The 20,972-nt window shown below is 39.5% G+C and overlaps 1 protein-coding gene across 5 annotated transcripts in view; it reads right to left on the bottom strand.

Annotated features, from left to right (window-relative positions):
- RBM39 (RNA binding motif protein 39) overlaps window positions 1-20,972 on the bottom strand; it is a 39,934-nt gene that overhangs the window by 1,833 nt on the left and 17,129 nt on the right. For 3 of the 5 annotated variants that reach the window (XM_044447437.1, XM_044447436.1, XM_044447435.1), the window contains 10 exons: window positions 15,807-15,924; window positions 15,107-15,259; window positions 13,851-13,988; window positions 12,506-12,571; window positions 6,410-6,614; window positions 6,108-6,185; window positions 4,976-5,008; window positions 2,391-2,466; window positions 2,190-2,295; window positions 628-706 (listed from right to left, as the gene is read on the bottom strand). In XM_044447437.1, the coding sequence (XP_044303372.1) occupies window positions 628-706; window positions 2,190-2,295; window positions 2,391-2,466; window positions 4,976-5,008; window positions 6,108-6,185; window positions 6,410-6,614; window positions 12,506-12,571; window positions 13,851-13,988; window positions 15,107-15,259; window positions 15,807-15,924 (1,052 nt within the window). Of the gene's footprint in view, window positions 1-627; window positions 707-2,189; window positions 2,296-2,390; window positions 2,467-4,975; window positions 5,009-6,107; window positions 6,186-6,409; window positions 6,615-12,505; window positions 12,572-13,850; window positions 13,989-15,106; window positions 15,260-15,806; window positions 15,925-16,382; window positions 16,424-20,972 lie in introns of those variants that run through there. The other 2 variants (XM_044447439.1, XM_044447438.1) reach the window with 2 other exon arrangements.

Below are 20,972 nucleotides of genomic sequence, written 5' to 3'. Positions count from 1 at the left end.
TTCTCCAGTGGGTGTTCTCCTATTGTTTTGGACTATTGTTCACATTAGCTATCTAGAATGGCCAGTAGTCATTGATGTTGTAAGCCGCCCCGAGGCCTTTGATGTTGTAAGCCGCCCCGAGGCCTTGGCAAGGGGCGGCATAGAAATGTTTTAATAAATAAATAAAATAAATAAATAGTCAGGAATGATGAACGCTGTACACCAGTACATTTAAGGAGACCCAGATTAGGGAAAACTGCAGCACTTGTAACAGACATTCCTCTTACACAAAAAATTCCTTTCAAAGTTTTTTCCCTCAACACTTCAGGAATGGGAGGTACCTGCAGGAAGAAAGGAAGTTGGGAAAAAACCTAGAGCAGCAGGTGGAAAAAGAAGTGGAGCAATACCAACCCCAGCCAGCTACACTGGAATGCAGGGAGTGTGTTAGAGACTCCATGTTACTGTGAAATGTTGTGAGACCTTTTTAAGAAGAGTTAAAGGGAAACAGACACCTTTAACAGAGGTATTATAAGAGACCAAGCTGGACAGGAAGACTGAGAGGTTAATTAGCCCATAGGTGGAGGTTTGCAACCCCTTTTCTCTACCATGTTACACAGCAATATGGTAAAATATTAAGAGTTTACTGACCTGCAAACCACCTTCCATGTAATGCATTGACAGCTGCAATTGCTGCAGCTATTGAAGGGCATTTGACATACACGTTGCCCTGAAATACAACCAAGTGTTAATTGCTTCTAGCAAGGAATTTATTTTCTGCATCCAGCTCCTCTCTTTTTACTTGCAGACCAGTAGAAGTCAGCAGTGTAAATAGTTAGAATAGGTGAAAAGTTAAATTTATTTAATACAATTATATCATATTTTTTCACAAAGTGAATTCAAAGCAGCTTACACTAAAGTACTTCATACAATAATGGGTAATAAATTACAGGAAATCACATTAAATAATCACTCACAGAAGAAAACATCACAAAGGGGACAATTCTTACGGTGCCTAGACTGGAAAGAGAGCACCAATCTTGAAGCTGGGAATTTGTGTTCAAACACACAGACCAGCAAAGAAAGAACCATGCCAGCTGTCTCTCCAAGAATGGGAACTTGACTTTTGAGAGGGGTAAAAGGGTATCCACGTAGGTAGAGAGGAGACTGTAGAGATCAGGATATGATATACATGACATATCCTGAGTCTTCTGCTGTCTCGTTTCCTCTACCTTCAAAGCACCTGAGTCAGATGACCATAAATGTAGAGTGGGAGCAGCAGGAAGGTGATCACCTCCTCCACTCCACATATCATGCTTTTAATGCTTTGAAGCTTATAGATACACTAACTGGATTCTGCCCTAAACCAATTCCAAAATAATGCTCAGTTAAAAGCTTTGTGAAGCTGCAATCTCTTTGTTAATCATCTAAAAGATGCTGAGGACTGATGAACTTCATACATTGCATTCCACAGGTTAGGAGCCAAACCAAACAGGCTCTCCTGTATCTCATTCATCAATTGTCCCAGCCACATGTTGGGCAGCTGGGACATGCAGTAAGTTGTTGGACCCTTTTTCTGTTGAAACATGCTTAGGATTACTGTATCAACACACACTATGTATTAATATAGTGCAATCTGGAGGTAACTAATGATCAACTTCGCATAGTCTGATTCTGTGAAGAAGCCTCACAGCTGATATACCAGTTGGAAAAAGGTGTCCCAGCCACCTACCCACTGAAAGGAAGTTCAGGGCCAAATATCATCCCCATGCTACAGACTTGACTTTTTAGTGTCTGAAGACCGCTTGCACACCTAATCCCAGGTTAGTTAAACAATCCACCCACTGACAACAGTACTTCAGTGTTGTGTGGATTAGACTTCAATGTTACCTGTTTTCCACTAAGATTGCTACAAATCAGAGTTGTTCTATATCTGACAGAAAATGTTGATAGAGACAACTACAAACACACTAACTCTGTACTCTTGCAGCTGCTGATTCTTGCTTGTTAAACCCATGTTTGACCTTACATTGACACAGATGGATAAACAGTTGTGCTCTGACAAATCAATACTGAGTTATGGTTTCATTTTAGTATATTTAGCCTGATCCTTTTGTAAAACCAGAAAGGTAGTTCACTGTATTATTACTTTGGCTACAACTTGCAGAAGTTTAAGAACAGACAACCTTTGGGTACTGATTTTAGCAACATACCTGAGCTGAATTTTTGTCTACATAAATATGAACCACTCCACCATGTTTGTTACATTCCTCAATCACATCATCCTTAATTTCTGTATCCCAGCCAGCTTCTTCTTCACTGCAGAGGAGGAAACCAAAAGTCTTATGAAATTCATCAACTCTTATTTATACTCAACAGACACTTAAAAGTAAGCTTAGAGAAGATTAACTTACGTCTGAGGGTTAAACATGTTGGAGAGCTGAAAACATTGTGTTGCAAGTGGTTGTACAGAAGCAGCTGCAGCCAAAACTGAAAAGAAGATAATTTTTCCCTTATTTTTAAAAGCAAACACAATTCAGTTCATGCTTAAGTTTTTAAGAATGCATAACTATTCAATTTATACTGAAGTTACTTTACATTGAACATTTGCAATGCAGAATTACAAAAGAAAAGTCAGAAGGTTGGCACTTATCACTTCTTGGTTTGTGAAGGCCTTCAGGATGGTTTTACTATTATTCCTAACTCAAGATGCAGGGATTATACTAATGAAACTTCTAGGGCTTTACCTCCCCACTTTCAAAGCATAGCCAAGCTAATAACAGAACAAACTAAGATCAAAATTCAGTGTTAGCAGTGAAAGGCAGCATAGCTAAGGAGTGCCTCACACCTGTTGATTATGTTATAGAAAACTTGGAGTGAAGACCTGATGATGAAAAAGAGCCAATCAATGCAACCAAAACCTTTCTGATAAGTGCCAACATTTCTTTCCCTGTTGGTGTCAGGCCAGAAAATACAAAGCGACCAGAACACTTGGATGGGATGCCTGGTTATTTTGTTTTTTAGTGTTTTGCAACATTTGTTATCCCAGTGTTGCTTGTATGGAAGCAGAAATTAACTCATTCGGTTTTTTGTGAATATGTTTGTTAGCTAAGGAACCTGAGGCAATTAGACTAGACCAGTTGGCAGATCACTACAGGCTATTGTGAGTTATTTAGCCTCAGAGGAGTTAAATATTCAGAATGGCAGTCCACACACACACTACGAGTCCCAACTGGGACTGTCCTGTCCTCTGAACCTTGCTCCACTGGGGGTTGTTGGAGGATTACATATTCAAATTCAGGCCTGCAAGAGTCACGGTTAAATAAATCATGGTGAGGCTAGCATCTCAAGTGAACTAAGTCATGTCTTGGAAAACATTAACAAAAGAGTGAAGGAATAGGAGGGAGGGAGGACAGGCAAGGGGATTATTTTTTCCTCTCAGATATTCCATAAGTCCTGCTGATCTCCTGAGCTAGGAAGCAAAAGTAATGAGAGGGGCTCTTTCAGGACAGGCAAAGCCCTAACATTTCATTAGCATAATAATTCCAGCGTCTTGAAGAAGGAGAAGTAAAGCTAATCCTGAGACCCTCCCATACCAAAGAATATGACCTCTCAACATAATATATAAAACTTTCATCTGATGATAAGCTTATCTACTCATCTGCTTGAGCCACTGACCTGGTTTTACCTCACACCAGCAAATCCTGGGCAATTTAATTCAGGAATTGAAAGGAAAAACAGATTGTGCAAGACATGCATTTGTCTTTTCTACTTTTAATTACCTCACTTCTGAGTTGTTTGTGAGATGCAACCCAGAACCTGAGCTGTTTATGGGTTTTTGAGTCCAGGGTCAAATCAAACAACCATCCAGGGCCAATTACTGTCAGCAGTACATCTAAACCAGGTCCTTTTTTCTTGCAAAGCTAGTTACTAAATGCTTCAAAAACAGTATTTCAATGTAATCAATTTTAAAACCACATGGAAGAGGCAGGGAATGCATCAGCCAGATATGCAACTAACTTATGTCATTCAATTAATGTGACTACACTATGCTTTAGTCCATTAATAGCCCTCTGAACTTTATTTTCTGAGGCCAAAATAATGTCTACAATATGAACATATTCTCACTAAAAATAATGTGTCTAACTGGGAACCAAGGGAATTTTTCTAAATTAACATCTGCCTCTAGTAACTAAAGAAAAGTGTTAATCGTCCATTTCTTTCATTTTATTTTTATTTTATTTAAAAATTTTGTATCCCACCCTATACAGTGTCTCATGCAACTCTATATGTACAATTCTACAGAGACTAGAGTACAAGCCTAGGGGCAGGATAAAATGATTGCACACAGAATCCTGTCTCAGAAAATGAAACAAACTGTACTCTTTTCATCTCAACATTTTCAGTGTTATTTACTTTTAACACAGTGATGTGGGCATAACATACTGAATAGGACATGATATGTTGACAAGCACTCATCTACAACTTTGAAACTAATGTGTTTGCAAATGACACCTATACATTGTTACTAACAAACTGATGAAATGCAAGATTTTCTGTGGGGAAATTAGGCACTCAAAAATTTCCCATTTTGAAATTTTCCACCTCACGTTAGTGCTTTATTTAAACAAGCAACATTATCAAGTCATAATTCAAGTTAAATATTACCTTATTTTAACAATGACACCTCCATTTAAACTAAATATCATCTTAATTTAGTGATATCTTCATTTGTACCTTACTGATACCTCAAATTTATTTGCAAACATCAAGGGGCAGAGGGAGAAACAGTTTTGTTTTGTTTGCATCCAAGGTTTGGGTGATGGAACCCAGAAATTGGTTTCATTTCTCAACCAAGCTGCAATGTAAGTTGAGGGCTATCTCAAGCTTTGGGGGTTACTTTTCCCCAGAGACAGGGGAACACTTGCCATGGCAAGCAGGAATGATATGGATGACAATTTTCTAGTCTAAGTATAACACTTTTCAAATTCAGTCTCACCTTCACTTTGTTGCGAAAGCCTTGTCTGCAAATCTAAAAAGAAAAGCAGAATATTTAATATCCCAATATTTGGAATATATACTTCTTACACACACCCAGCACACGAGTACTGGTCATCCTGTGGGTGGATAGTCTGGTATATAGGCAACACTAGGGGAAAGAGAACATCTGAGTATCACACAAGCTTTTCAAAACTGGTGCAGCATATATTTAAACTGTGCATCATTCTCTAGCCAACCTGAGCCATCTTAAACTATCTGGGGCTGGAGATTAAGGATTACAGGAGAGAAAGGCAGGGACTACATAGGAAGAATTCTAAACTGCATCACAGTACAAATGTGGGGTACAAAGGCAAGGGCTGACGGTTCATTTGCTTAATAAAAGCAGGTAATGTGGTGTCAACATAAAATTTGTGTTAACACTGCAGTCACAACTATATAACCCAACACCCATTTTAAAAAGCTGTAGATACTATTATGACCTCAGAAGCCATACTTCAGAATCTGACCCTTTCCAATGACCCCTCACAGTTGTGGGAAGAACAATGCTGGATGCTTCTTGAGGCCACACGTGTGGTCCAATATGGAGGTAAAAAGAGATGGCTCTAGTGGGAGGGTTGAGGAGAGACTGCGATATAAGAAACACCTATAACCTCACCAGCATCCACCAGTTCATTTCCTCTAGATGGGCTCAGAGGCCCATCTAGAGGAAAACATGAAAAAAGAGAAGTGAAAATTGTTCCCTCCCAACCTGATGGCAACAGCCTGACAGGACATCACATACTCAAGACACTTCGTATAATGAGGATATAATCCATTAAGATTGCACCCAAAGTTACGATAGCATGTGCTATGACTTAAAACATCAATAGCTCTCAAGTGATGTTCCCATTTCATTTCCCAGTAATTTAGCAGAGAGCTAAGTTCTTAAGGAGCACAATTAAACTAGACTGAAAAGTGTATCATGCTCAATTATGTGAATAAGGCTGCAGTCCTATACACATTCATCTGGGAATAAATCCCACTGAACTCAATGTGACTTCTAAGTAGACATGAATAGGATTCCTCTATAAGTGACTGCTTTTTCTGTAGACTAGCTTCCAGATTACAGTATTTAGAAAACAGGTTTTTACCTGCTACAGCACTAAATGCTAATGATCCACTCATCTGCAGAGCTTGCTGTGCAGCTGGAGGGATCTGTAGACCAGTACCTGGAACAAAAAGAATTTATTTTATGCTAGATGCTCAATGTCCTGAGAATCAATATAGCTAAATTAAAAAGGCTAAGTTAGAAATGCTCCAGAATACGGGTGGCTGGGACCTTTAAGTTACGCAAAACTCATCAGTAGATTGAATTACAGTAAGATGCACGATAATGCAGTGCCAAAAATTTAAAGAGATAACACTGAGTCTGTTTTTTTACCAATGCACTTACCCTCAGCAAGTCTGGCCATCAACTGAAGACGGCCAGTTGTTCCCAAGTCAATCCCAGTCCTTTCCAGTTCATCACTGTCCAAAAATGAGCTTGCACTGGATGCATCTGTACGTTCAGTTACATGACCTACTTTCATTGGCCTGCCAGCTAGCTCAAATCCATTTAGTTGTTCCAAAGCCTTTTTAGCACACTCAGAGTCTGAAAACTAAACCAATTCATATTTGGTTATTATTAACGAGACACATTGTCAGCATAAGTTTCTGCTCCATATTTTGAAAAGTAAGCTATATCCTATAACATTTCAATCATAAAACTAGTGTCAATGGCCTTCAAATCACTGCTCTAGTCTTACAACAACTGGCTTTTAAGAGCTGAATAAGAAGCCAGCACACATATAAAGATATATTTGCATCTCCTATAAAGATACAAATACAGACATAGAAGGGACCTTAGCTTAGTGCTAGAGCACATGACCTTCACACTATATCCCAGGTTCAATCCCTTATATCGTTCATTAAAAATCAATCCAGATGGCATTGCAATAGGAAAATCCTCCACATTAGATCTTGAGTGGTAACTGCCAGCTGAAACAGACAATATAGGGCTTGATGGAGAAATAGTCTGACCTGGTATAAAGCAGCTTCTAGCATTCTTACAGTGCCTTGCAGAAGTAGTCAAACCCTTTGACTTTTCAACATTTTGTTGTGTTTTAATGCAGACGTGCCCTGAATTTGACTTACAATGTTAACACTTGATGTGCATAAGGTAAGCATGGTAGAGGCACAAAATATTGCAAATTTTGTTTCATGTAAACAAAAATCACCATTTGTTGGGTTCATAAATATTCACCCCTTTGACTGTGACATGCCTAAATAAGCTCTTGTGCAACTTGCTGCCTGCAGAAGTCATTGTAAGTGACTGAATGGAGCCCACCAATGTTCAATTCCAGTGCCACATTGTATACAGCTGTTTCTGAAAGGCCCCAGAATTTACTGGAGAGCATCTAGTACCTATATAAACAACATGAAAAGAGCTATAAAAACACCTCTGGAATAGTTACCCTGAAGCACCAAGCAGGGTTAGGTTATTTTAAAAAGCCCCAAACTACAAATGCTCCCCAGAACACCACGATATCTATTGTTACAAAATGAAAAAAACAAACAAGCCATGGCTTCATAGGAATTAAAGAAGGTTATCCACCAACACCTAGTAAGAGAGACCAAAGGAGCTGGAGAGATCAGCAGATGAGAGAAATTGTTCTTGGGACATACTATCACTCAGTACTTGATGAAGCTGAACTTAATGGAAATGTGGTGGGAAAAAAGCCATTCTTCAAACAAATGAATACCAAAGCCCATTTGGAGTTTGCAAAAAAGGCATGCATGAGACACAACAAACATTAGTAAAAAGGTTCCTTGGTCTGCTGAGACAAAAACTATTTATGCCTTGCTTCTTATTGCCCTGAAACATCATCCCATGGTGAAACACAGTGGTAGCTGCATCACACTGTGGGAATGCTTCTTCTAAGAAGGGATAACCAACTGATCAAGACTGAGGGGCCAATGGATGGAGCCAAATGAAGGGCAATTCTAGAGGAACTCTTGTTTCAGTCTGCAAGGGACCTGGAAATGGAGCAGTGACCATATGAAATTTTCTTGATATAAGATTGATAGGAAGTTGATACCCAGAGATCCAGGATCAGTCGAAGTCCTGCATCCCAATTCAGTACCATAAAGTATCAGGGTAAAAGCCATATTGAAGCCAAAAAGGAAGGACTCGTTCTGTAACTCCATTTGGAAGCAGTAAGTCTACCTTCACAATTAAGCCAGCAGATGGATTTGTACACCTTACAATACTGAGAAATAGAAAGACATAAACTTGATCCTGTATTCCTGGGCTTCACAAATAGAACCCAACCATCCAGTGTTATTGTTTCCCAAGTGGAAAGGAAACAAGACAAATTTCAAAGACTGGGGTAGAAGAAAAGGGACCAGCCTGAGAAAACAGTCACTATGGGTTTCCATTGGTTGTTTGAACCCATGGTCGAGCCGTTCCTGCATTTAGAATGGGATGTTGACCGCTGCTGAGAAGAGCAGTCTGCTTGGGCCTGAGATGGGTAAGAGGACAGGTTGCATCAGAACCACTTACAGGATTTTGACAGTAGTTGCTAGTTAAATTCCTTCCACCTTGCAGCTGTCCATGCGTCTAATTTGCTCTTTCATCTTTGCACTGAAGATTCCCTCCCTGTCAAAAAGTAGCTCTTTGATCTTGGAACAGACCTCTTGCAATAGACCTGTTGAGCGCACCCTCTTCAATTCCACTGTTTCAACTATCACTTCGGCAGTGCAGTCCACCTAGTGCCTGGCTATGTTGATCTGCTAACTGATGGAAGAGCCAAGATACTTCTACCTGGAATATCCTAATTCCCTTTCATCCTCTGGTAGGTGGTCAAAAGGGAGTTAATCCTGTCCCAGAGAAAAATTTGTAGCGAGCCATGGTGGCTTGATAGTTCAGCACCCCCAGTCCCAAGACAGGAGTTTATGAATCTCTCCATCAGATCCAGGCTGCAGCTTTCCCTGTCTACTGGTGTGTAATGCTCACAGTGCAGCTGTCCATGAACTAACTCAACAATGATAGAATTCAGTCAAGGATGCTGGAACGGGAAGGGCATTTCTTCCTCTCTCTGTATTAATACTAGAACCCCAGGTTATCCTTTGAAGCTTAGAAGGGAAGTTTAAGGCAGATGAAAGTAGTGCTTCTTCACACAATTTATAACTATAGAATTCTTTGCCATGGGAAGAGGTGATGGTCACCACTTTGGATTATTTTAAAGGACGAATGGACAATTTTTTGGTGGAGGCAGCTATCCCTGGCTACTGGTTTTGCTGGCTATGGTCTGCTACTGTGTGAACACAGCGCTGAACTGGATGGATCATCAATTTCATCCAGGGTGGTTTTTCTTACATTCTTATATTTTCCTGCACTCCACACGTCTTCCAAGTGCTTGAGGTCAATCTCATGGAGGAAGGTAACTGCTTTCCACAGTTGCTATACCATCACTGGCATGGGGGGAGAAACAGTATTGTTATGGGGGTCAATGCTTCTACGTGAACAGCATCAAAGACCTGTCTGTTGCTGTGTCCACCCCTTCCCACCATTTGGAGGCCTTTTTCTGAAAAGTAACCCAGTTCTTCTGAATGGAGAGGCAGAATTTGTGATCCCCACAGTGACTTCCAGAAAAGAGAGACAGAACCACTACTGAGCACTGGGCCAAGTCTGAAAAGTAGTCTTCAGCACTGGAAGGAGGTGAAGCTGATCACAGTCTAGAATGTACAGGAGAATGGTATGATAATCAGCACAGTGGCATGGTTCAGTTGTAGTCCCTGAAAGGGTCATAGACCAAGGAAATGGTAATGGAGCTCTAGACCATGGTGGAAGTATATGGAATGAAGAGTCTCCATAGAAGCACTCCTGCTTTCCAAAGTGGAGCTTGAGATGGAACTCCAGTTAGTACCAAGGATAATGGAAGGCACCTCAGTCCTGAGGATATTCTCAAGGGTCCTACTATGCACAGTACAGGAGGATGTACCATTCCAAACAGCTGTCCTAGTCAGAGAGAGGGGAGTGGGGAGTGGGTATCTACAGCTGTTGGTTCCATAGTAGTCAGACTCCATCAACATTGGAGCACGCGCTTCTGAGCAGCACAATACCATGGTTTTGAGGGAAGGACAAGCCAGCAGTTGCAAAAGCAATGTATCTTGGATCTCACCATCAGACACTAAGTTGACAAGATCACTTCCAGCCTTGATACCATAAGATCAGGTACTAGAATGCTTGGTACCAATGGGTCTTTCCAGATTTGAGCTGTGACTCTCTCAATGCTGCTTACTGCCCTTAGATTTTGCAGCTTCTACTGATTTTGCTACTGTGGCCTTCTTTGCCAACTTCTTAGTTTTGGACACCTTCAAATAACACCCAAAACGAAGCAGATGCACTTGAACATTAGGCTGGAGTCTCTAAAGTAGTCTTGGAGTCTACCACTTGATATGCTTTGCTCATAGCTTTGCTCTTAAGCAGTCCGACAAGCATTTTTGCAAGCTTGTCTTGATGAAAGTTTGGCAAGTGAGGGCAAGAGTTGATGACATAGCCTTCTCTCAGGCAAAAAAGACAAAGGAAGTGCCCATCAATAGTTGAGAGTTGTCTCCCACAGTGCACACAGTTTGTGGAAGTGCTATATGGTTCACAAAGGAACTACAAATGTTCAGGAAGAAGAGACAGGAAGAGGAATGGAAAAGAATGAAGATTCTAAAGAAGAATGGAGTTATTACTCTGCAAAAATGGGCAAAAGTCAGTGGAGCAGGAGAAAAAATAGTAGAAAAAATAACTAGAAGGAAGAGGCAAAAGAGAGAAAAAACAGAGAAGCAGAAATGCACATAAAAATCACTATTGATAACAAATGGACAAGCTTTCCAAGGTTGCCACAAAGGCAGCTGAGGAAAAACTGAGGGAATGAACAGGAACCCCTCTACTATACCAACTCTGAAACTAGGATGGGGGTTCCTGCCAAAATTATCTCAAAGAAACCTCCCAAAATCAGGCTCTATACAGGTGCAACGCCCATATGTGTGTTGGATGGAGTCCGCAAAGAACTGCTAACCTTATACAACTTGACAAGGGTGGAGCAGTTCTACCAGGAAGAAAGGGCCAACTCAGGATCCAAATGTGCAAACCTGGCAGGAGGCTGATAGATGTAATTAGTGCCAAAGGTTCTCCTATCAAATATTAATTCAGTGGGTAAATACTTATGAAACCAACAAGTGCCAGTCTGGTTTTGTTTACTCTTATGCAAAAATAAAAAAAAATGTTTTGCACCTTTACACAGCTGCACATCTTGAGTAGATCAAATGGGAACAATACCAATTCAATCAATTCAATTTCAGGTTGTAAGACAGCACAATGTGAAACATCTGGGGCAGGAGGTACCTTTGCAAGACATTGTATGTACATTCTGAACATTTCACCATTGTACCATGTAAGCCACATGGATACTGGACGTTTCTATCCAAAGTGGGAGATTAAACACCCATACCATTTCTACCAAGAAATGCAGAAAAAATACTGTGACATACCACCATGAGGTTCAAAGGACTGATTTAATTCAGATTATATTCACTAGCTTTAACTAAAGTAGCATATTCCTGTCTGTGGACAAAATTGTCTTCATCTCTGCATTTTCAATTTGCCTCTATAAATACCATAACATACACTACTGAAGGCCATATAGGGCAATGAACAGCCATTCTTATTTAGCACTCTCCAGGCCAGTCTGACAGTAATTGCTCATGTCTAATAAAAACTGGCATTATTCTACCATTGCAAACACACCCAAAACCAAGAAGTTTCAAATTAAAGGTTCTTGGTTTTAATTACCTTATGTTTCAGAATTGTTAACATCTGAACTTTTAAAATAACTTCAAGTTCCATTTTCAAATCAAGTTCAAAGCCCTTTTACTTATTATACAAGAAAATCAATCCATGTTTATTATACGCAGTAGGTAACCTAGGATATATGCCAGTGGATTAATGCTAACATGAAATTGAAGAAAAAAAGCTGTAGTTAAGATGCAATTGTAGCACACTTCCTTGAAAGCATGATCTACTGATTTTCAATTGAAACCTAAGAGCAAGTAAACAAGTTTAGAATGAATGTACTAATGACCTCTTGTGACATTTATTATCTCAAGAGAAAACTACTTTTTAAAACCTGTGTTCCAATCCATATTTCAATCCTAAATATATTTTAAATGAAGTCTCACTTAAATTGAGGAGACTAAGTGTTTAAAAGTTTTAATTCCTTTATCAATATCCTCACAAGAGATCCTGGCATTTTCCTGGCAACATTTTTTGATATTTTTAATATTCTTCTGTAAAAGTCCATGATTTTAAATTAATGACTAATGCTTGCTGTTCTGATATATGCCTAAGTTGTAAGAACAGTGAGACTATTTTACAGTAAACAAATGGAAGATGATCACTGCAGTTAAAACCAAGCATTTCATTTGACAAGTCATCATTATGTTAAGTTTATAAACTTACAGTAATAAATCCATATCCTTTGGAACGGCCTGTTTCACTGTCCATCATCAGCTGAATGCTTTCAATCTGAAAAGGATGATGATTAGCCATTAGTATAATAAAATTAACACTCAAGTCTTAGTTATACAATATAGAGTCAGTTTGTCCAAAACTATACCTCAAATTTGACCATACAAGCGGAGTGTTCTACTATTTTCCTCAATGCATGAAACTGTATTAGTTCTTAAGGAAATATGTGTATTTCAAAGATAAGAGCCTGTTCACTTGTTATTCTATCATGACATGATGCAATGCTTACACAGCCTCTTCCTGCACTACTTGGTCACTCATTGGTTTGCACTTGCATGCAAACCAAGTTATAGTATGTTTGTTGCAAACCAGGATAGAGAAATAGACAATGCAAGGAGAAAAGGAAATGTTCTCATAGGTTTGTTCTCATAGTGCCAAAACATAGTTTGATGTACATAGGAACTGTCCCCAGTATTTGTGAAAGCACAAAACATGATAGTGCCTACACTTTGAGATGATTTTCAGAGGCTCTGTTCATGTACCCATCAATGAGATCATTTAGGATGGGAATTGTGAGGAAAACAGCCTCTCCAGCTGCGGTAACATGCTTATGGAATTCAATTCCAGCTGAGGTTGATATGGACCCATCATTATGAGCCTTCAAGCAAACATTGAACACTTATTTACTGCTTTTTCTATTATTCTACTTCTTAATCTGTTACTAAATTATTTTGTTTTAATATCATGCAGTGCTCATGATCTTTTTAACTACTGATGATGGCTAGCAGCTCTCATTGCTGTTTTATGAAGCTTTATGGTGAGTATGTCATTAAAATGTGATTTTCTATTTTTCATTTATATGAAGTAAGCCTCCATGTCACAGCTTGACTTTGAAAAGTGTACATTAGAGGACCTTAACATATTTAAAAGGTAAAATGGTCTTAATTCTTCAGTTATTGAATCAGTTATTATGCTAAAAGCATAAATTGGCTTTAAATGAAAACATCTTCTGGATTTAAATATAACAACACCAGTCAGATGGCATCATTACTATCACCATCACCACCATCATAACATTTATATCCCAACTTTCTTCCACTTACAACAAACCCAAGGCAGTGTACAAGGTTCTCTTCTCCATTTTATCCTCACCACAACCACCACCCTGTGGAGTGTATTAGGCTGAGAGTCTGTAACACACCCTAAGCCACTAAGTAAGCTTCATGGCTGAGTGGGGACTAGAACCAAAATTTCCAAATTTCCAATCCAACACCCTAACCACTAGACCACAATGGTTCTCTGATACTATGTTACTCTAAGTAAGCAGAAAACTTACCCGGCCAAATGGTTCAAAGATTCCACGAAGCATATCTTCAGTTATATTGAAATGCAGTGATCCTACATAGAGTCTCATGGGGCCTGCACTACCCTTTTGTAGATTATTAGCCATTGCTGCTGCTCTGTTTTTCTCAGCCTAAAAAAATTATACAAAGTATGAGTAGTTCAAAACACATGAGTTTAGCAGTAAATTCTGCTATACCTAAAAATGCTCCCAGTTATATATGATGATCCAACTAGATTTTCTGCATTTGTAGAGTTAGTTGAGCAAGAGAACAGAACAAACTCTTATATTTAAAAACTGGCTTTTTACATGCTGCAAACAGTGAATAAAACATGTATAATAGTAAGAGCTGTCCAACTTATTGTATCTTTATATTGTAGCATTTAGTTTTATTAGTCTCCTCAAAATTACTGCAACATAAAGGGCTTTCTGTGATTTAAGATGTGCAATTTGATCCTAAAAATATTGCAGCTAGTCAAACTGAAAGCAAAATTTCCAACTAAATATTCATCACCCTACAATTATTTTGAAAAGACAGAAACAATTTCTGCCTTTAGCACTCTCATTTATTTCAATTAAATTCAAATACTGTGATAGCATGGTTAAAGTACAGGGCATTGTTTATGTTTAAAATCTTCTACTGTGTCTGCCTCTCACCCATTATTAATATTTTGTATTTTATTATATTTTAATGTTGTTGGCTATCTAGAACATAAGCATGGAAAGGCAGGATAGGAATGCTTCAAAGCAATAAACCTCATGGAACTAAACACCATGAACACAATCTAAAATACTACAAAACTAGTTCTGTGAGTCTGCAAGTACATTAAGTTCTTGCAGTGCAAAGCTACATTTGCTTAGAATAAGTCCCACTACATTCTCTCTAATGAGTGTAATTAGGAGTGACTTAGAGGTTGACTTTGAGGTATTTTTCTTTAATAGAAGCCCCCTAGATCCTGCCTGAAAAGCTGCTTTTGAATCATCCCAAAGCAGTCTATGACAGAGGCTCACATACCCAAGAATAAGTGAAAATATTTGCTTGGAAATGCTCAAGCCCCATTACACATCCAAATTGTCCTCTTTGAATTTCTTCCTCATCCATCCATCCATCCATCCATCCATCCATCCATCCATCCATCCATCGCTATCACAACAAAACTCAAGATGCATCCATTAAAGTCTCAAACACACCATTTATGAAGTAAAGTCCTTGAGGCTAGGAGAAGTAGACAAACTCACTATCAACCTACTTGAGATGCTTGTACAATAATTGGTACTCCCAAAACTCGCTGTCCAGTTAATCCAATTGCCAAAGGTACCGAACTGACATCAACAAATTCCACATAAGCAATTCCCTTGGAACGTCGGGAATTTCTATCTGAAATCATGCGTACATCACGGACCTAGAAAAATGGAACATTTAAACAACTATAACAAACAGTTGTTAACAACCATATGCTATTATAAATGCAACATTTCAACTGCCTCAGATTTCTGCTCTTTGATATGTGTTGTCAAATCATCTCTGACTTACAGCGACCCTATAAATGAAAGCCCTCCAAAATGTCCTGTCCATGACAGCTCTTCTCAGCATTTTTAAGTTCAAGGCAGTGGCTTCCTTTATGACTCTTTAAGAGTGATTAATATGTTTATGGAAAAGTACATATATTTCTGAAGATTTCTGAAGGCTACCACATGTCTACCATAGTTTATGCGGCATGTACAAATATTTACAAGCTGCAAGTGAGCAGCCATGACAGTCACACATGATTCTAATTGTAACCTGGCTTAACATATCAGCAGCTGGACCTTGCAATCCATCTCAAATATACCAAAGTAGTTAAGTAACAACTGGCTATGCAGAAAGCTTGGCAAGATCTACTCAGTTTTACTGCTGGAAGAGTATCAAGAAGAGCAGCAGAAGAAATTTTAATATTTTTGATACTTCACCTTTCCTACAGTAGAAAAAAACTCTTCCAGGTCTCTTGGTCTAATTCTTGCAGCAAGCTGCATACAAAACACTGTTCGAGCATCCCGCTCCTCTGGAGTAAGATTATCAATAGGCTCTCTGAAAAACAAAGTATATGTTATGATCAGTAATTTTGAATTTTTGAGACAACAGTTTGAACCAATTTGATTCTGACACACATCAAGACCAACTGCACTTAAAACACAGAGAAAAAAGCTTGAATACAACATGCTCCTATATTAAGTCAGATAGGCATTTTTCAAATATACTAAATATTTATAGTTTCCTCTAATAAGATGGGTGACTGTTTCAGAATTCACTCTTTTTATTGCTACCAAACCTAATGTGCTCAAAAAAGAATGCCACCACTCTTTCCTTCATAATGTAGAAGACCTGTCCCATTATATTAATGTGTAAAACAAATGGAAAATATAAATATGAGAGGAGGTACTGGGCTTAATAAAGGATGTTTAGCAACCTTGCACCCTGATTCTAAGCAGCTATGCCTAGAATTGCCTGTTACATTAATTGATATACTACTAGTGCGTACACCTTACCTAATCACAGCATTAGAAAGGAAATGCTTTTAACCTCAACGTACTTTAATAGTTGTGTATGTCTGAAATGAAAGAATGTATTCAGCCATTTTACAGGTTTTTATCTTTCTATACTCTATCTGTACAAAAATTATCAGTACAGCATTGGGTAGTGACAGAAAAGCATAGAACACTGAAGGCACACAACTGAAGGTTCTTACCATATGTATTCTATATATATTGCCTAAAAATTACACTTAAACAAAAAGCACTTTTATTCATATTATAGTGTTAATCTTACACATCAGCACTGAAAGTATCTACTACAAACCACTCATTTCCACCTCAGACAGGATTTCTACTTTGTTCTTGTAAAATTTCCAGTGTTTAATTAAGCGGCATTTCTGTCAGCAATGTCTGAAGTTCAATGTATCTTGGTTGACATTTGGGCTTTCCTGCATATTGGCTTGACCTAGTTTATTTATTTATTTATTTTATTTATTTATTTATTTTTCGATTTATATCCTGCCTTTTTCCTACAAAGGGCTCAAGGCAGCTTACATCATTCTCCTCCTCCACCTTATCCCCACAACAACAACCCTGTGAGGTAGGTTGGGCTGAGAGTCTGTGACTGGCCCAAAGTCACCCAGTTGGCTCCATGGCCGAGCGGGGACTCGAACCCAGATCGTCTGAGTCCCAGTCCCACGCTCTTAACCACTACACCACACTGGCTCTCAATTCTCTGGCTAAAATTTTTGCATACGTTGCACTACAGTTTTGCAATTGCATAGTTCACTTTGGAGTGAGCTTGAATTGGAAGATTTGGTTTGGAATATGTGGAAAGCTTTCAGAGCATGCACAATATGAACCTAAAAGATGATATTTCTGTGCATGTGCTGAGTTTGTTCGAGTAACCCTTCTTCTTTTTGGGAAGAAACTTGAACTCTTCCAAAAGAGTTCCAATTGTATCTGAACCATGTGACTTGAACCATGTGACCTTTCTCCATGTACCAATCAGTAATGCTGCATATGTAGAAAGGGCATGTTAAAACAGGTGAATGGGAGGCAGTGCACATCATCATGAAATATTATGGGATGGCAGACTTCAGCTCCCAGATATGGTACATGTGCCAAAATTCATGGACACCAAAAGAGATCTTGGATGAAATAATTATCATCTGAGAATAGATGAATTTCTTACTTTTTCAGGAAATAATGCACTCATTTGGGAGAGGTTTACCCATCGCTAATCAAATGAAAAGATTGGGAAAGCATCCCCAGCGCAAAAGCAAATACAGCTACTACAACAGACTGCAGGCAGATATTCTCAGCATGGCTGGAGGGTCGGAGGACTTCCAGGCTGGGTGTTCTATAGGGCCGGCACTGCAGCCGCAAAGGTTCGACCTACCTTTACAATCACCCACCAGGCAAAGTACTAGAAGAGCACTCCAGAAGGAAGGAACATACGTACCAAGGAAGCCAAGCCTTCAGATTTATCATTCTCTTTCTCTGTACTCTGGGATTATTCTCACATGCCTGGTCACCACTACAAGACTACAACTTCAGGTGTCTACCTGCGTGTATGAGTGGGCTTTCAGAAATATAGAACAACTGAAAGAGCATTCCTATGAGGGAGTCAGTGTGGAGCAGCAGTTGAGGGAAGGACTTGGGAGAAGAGCTGTGCCAGATCAGAACATGGGTCCATCTAGGCCAGCATTCTGTTCACACAGTGGCCTACCAGTGACCCACGGGATCCCACAAGCAGGGCGTGAATTCAAGAACATCATCTGCTCATGTTGCCCAGCAAATGGTGTGCTTACACAGCCTCCATTTGAAATTGGAGGCAGCATATAGCTATGATGACTAGAAGCCATGGATATGAATGTACCCCATTCCTCTTTTAAAGCTGTCCAAACTGGTGGCCATCACTAGACCTTCTGGAACTGAACTATGCACTTTGTGATGAAGTATTTCCTCAGATTGGCCCTGAATCAGTGGTCTAGGACCCCCTTCTTCATCTTTCAGTCAATCCAGGGTATTCACAAAGCTCTCCTTCAGCACCATGTTTTGAATGCATCGATTTTTTCCTGTCTGCTTTCTTTGTCCATTGTCCAGCTTTCTCCCACATACATAGTGATTGGAAATACGATAGTGTGGATGACCTTGGCTTTGGTCTCCAGTTGAACATCCTTGCACCTGATCAGCTCTTCTAGTTCCCTCACAGCTGCCCCTCCAAATTTCAGTCTTCTCCAAATTTCTTGGTTGTAGTCTCTGTTCGAATTGATGACTGAGGCAAGGAATGCAAAATTTTTCACAATTTCATTTTCGTCAACATTGTGCAATTATCATGGACTCATGATTTTTGTTTTCTTCTTTCACTTTCACAAGGAGTCGTTTCAGTTCATTGCTAATTTCTCCAATAATCTGGTACAACCTGCATATCTTAAATAATTATTGGATCTTCCACCAAGGTTCATTCCTTGTTCTGATCCAAAGTCTGCTTTCCTTAACTGTTCTGTGCACAGTTTGAATACATAAGAAGATAAAACACACCCTTGTCTGATGCCTTTGCCTTTTGGAAACCAATCTGTTCTGCCCCATTCTATCCTAACAGCAGCATCTTGTTCACAATTCAGGTTATACATCGGAGTCACACCTGTTTCTTTCAGAACCATCCATAGTTTATCATGATCCACACAGTCAAAGGCCTTGCTGTAGGATATAAAACATAGATATCCATACCATCAATTTACATGAGTACAGCAGGCTGATCACTACCCTGAATTATGTATTTACAATAAACAGATTTCTGGCTTCGCAAAATAATAGAAGCCATTCTCCTGCTTCACTTCTGACCCCTGGACCAAACACTGGATTCTGCTTTGTTTCCTACTTTTGCATGTCTGTCATCTATGATTACTAACATGTCTTTTTTTATTTTGGTGTTATCTAGAAGTTTTTGATTTCTTCAGCATCTGTTGTTGGAGCACAGACTTGAACAAGGGTTACATTGATAGGCTTGTGGGGAATACCGATTCAAATGATTTGGCCAGACTTTGCATGATGGCTCCTTCCTGCCTTTGCTACACCTTGCCTCAGCATGAGAGCCACTCCATGTCTTCTGAGTTTGTCATTTCCAGAGAAAAGCTTTCTGTGTTTGAGTGAATATGTCCTCTTCCAGTCCACTTAAGTTTGTTCATAGGAAGTACTGTGATGTTTAATCTCTTCATTTCTTGCTTCATGGTTTCCCTTTTCATTGATCCAAACTTCTTATGTTCCATGTTCCAATTGTTTCCTTTCATCTCTCTGCACATCAGTCACTGGACTTCTTTTCTGCTTTGATCTAGTTGCAGTATTAGCAACAGAACAATTTGTACTTGTCTGTTCCTCTTCCCCAATAGTTGGTTGAATGCCTTCTGACCTGGGAGTCTCATCTTCTCTTGTTTCATTGTGAGATTTGCAAGGTAAGAACTATTCAGAAAAGGTTTACTGTGCAGTACAAACCACAGTTCGCTTGAGCATCGCTGCCACCAACTGTGAAAAATCCTCTGCCAATGAATCCCACATCCCACTGCTGCCAAGAAGTGGCTCTTTGTTTATCTATTTAAAACATTTATATACCACCTAATATTCAATGAAATCTCAAGACAGTTTACAAAAATGATAATAACAGCAACAACACAACAGCCCTTCAATAAAAGCACAGTATACAATATATAAAATATATAATAAAAGCATCCAAGTATTAAAATAGAAAAGAAAAGATTTTGAGTCAGGAGACTACCACTGAAAAGGCCCTCCTCATGGTAGCAACCTTACTAGTCTCTTTCAAAGAGGGCTCCTGGAGAAGAACAGATGATCTTAGGGTCCAGGCAGATATATATGGAAGGAGGCGCACCCTTCAGGAGTTTCTCTGCCCACATAACCTTTACAGGTATCTCTTCTCTTTTGCTGATTTGCCCATTCCTCCGTCAGAGTGTGGATGCTTCTTTGTCTGGTGCCGCTGCTTTGCTCATTCCGCCTAGGCTGACCCTCCCAGGAGACCAGCCTAGTCAGGGAATCAGGTCTTATGGCAGCATCGCTCTCAGCTTCTCTGACACTCTCGAACCCCCTTTCCCTGTCAAACAGTTCATCCAAGAGGGTGTAATCGAGACATTTAATTCTTGTTTTGTTGTGATTTCCTCCTATGCTGCTGCTGTGGCAGCAATGGCAGCTTCATCTCCGTCTTTAAAACAAGCAGCCATTGGAAAGAGATGTATCTGCATCCATACCAGGGCTGTGGAGAGGGGAATAAACACTTCCTCTGTGTTCCACTTCACCACCAAAATTCCTCTCCTGCCCAAACATGCACACGAGTGGGCCTTCAAAGGTGTCACTGTAGCTAAACAGCATCTTTTTGTCAGGAGGAGAGAAGGAAAACATACCAGGTTGGGTGCAGTGATTTCAGTGATTTCAGTCAGTCAGTGATTTCAAAGGCTCTGCACTGTATGACATAAATCCATTGATTCCAGTGGGTTTCCTCTACTTTCAGTTAAGTCTGTACTAAAAGATTCACCTTGCTGAGCTTGCTCCCCCACCACCTGCAAAGAGAATGATGGGGAAGGGGGGGGG

The sequence above is a fragment of the Varanus komodoensis genome, unplaced genomic scaffold (genome assembly GCF_004798865.1).
Source record: "Varanus komodoensis strain SLA01 unplaced genomic scaffold, ASM479886v1 scaffold52, whole genome shotgun sequence".
Classification (NCBI taxonomy): Eukaryota; Metazoa; Chordata; class Lepidosauria; order Squamata; family Varanidae; genus Varanus; species Varanus komodoensis.
Note: the sequence above shows the minus strand (reverse complement) of the source record. Positions and strands in the feature narration are given on the sequence as shown.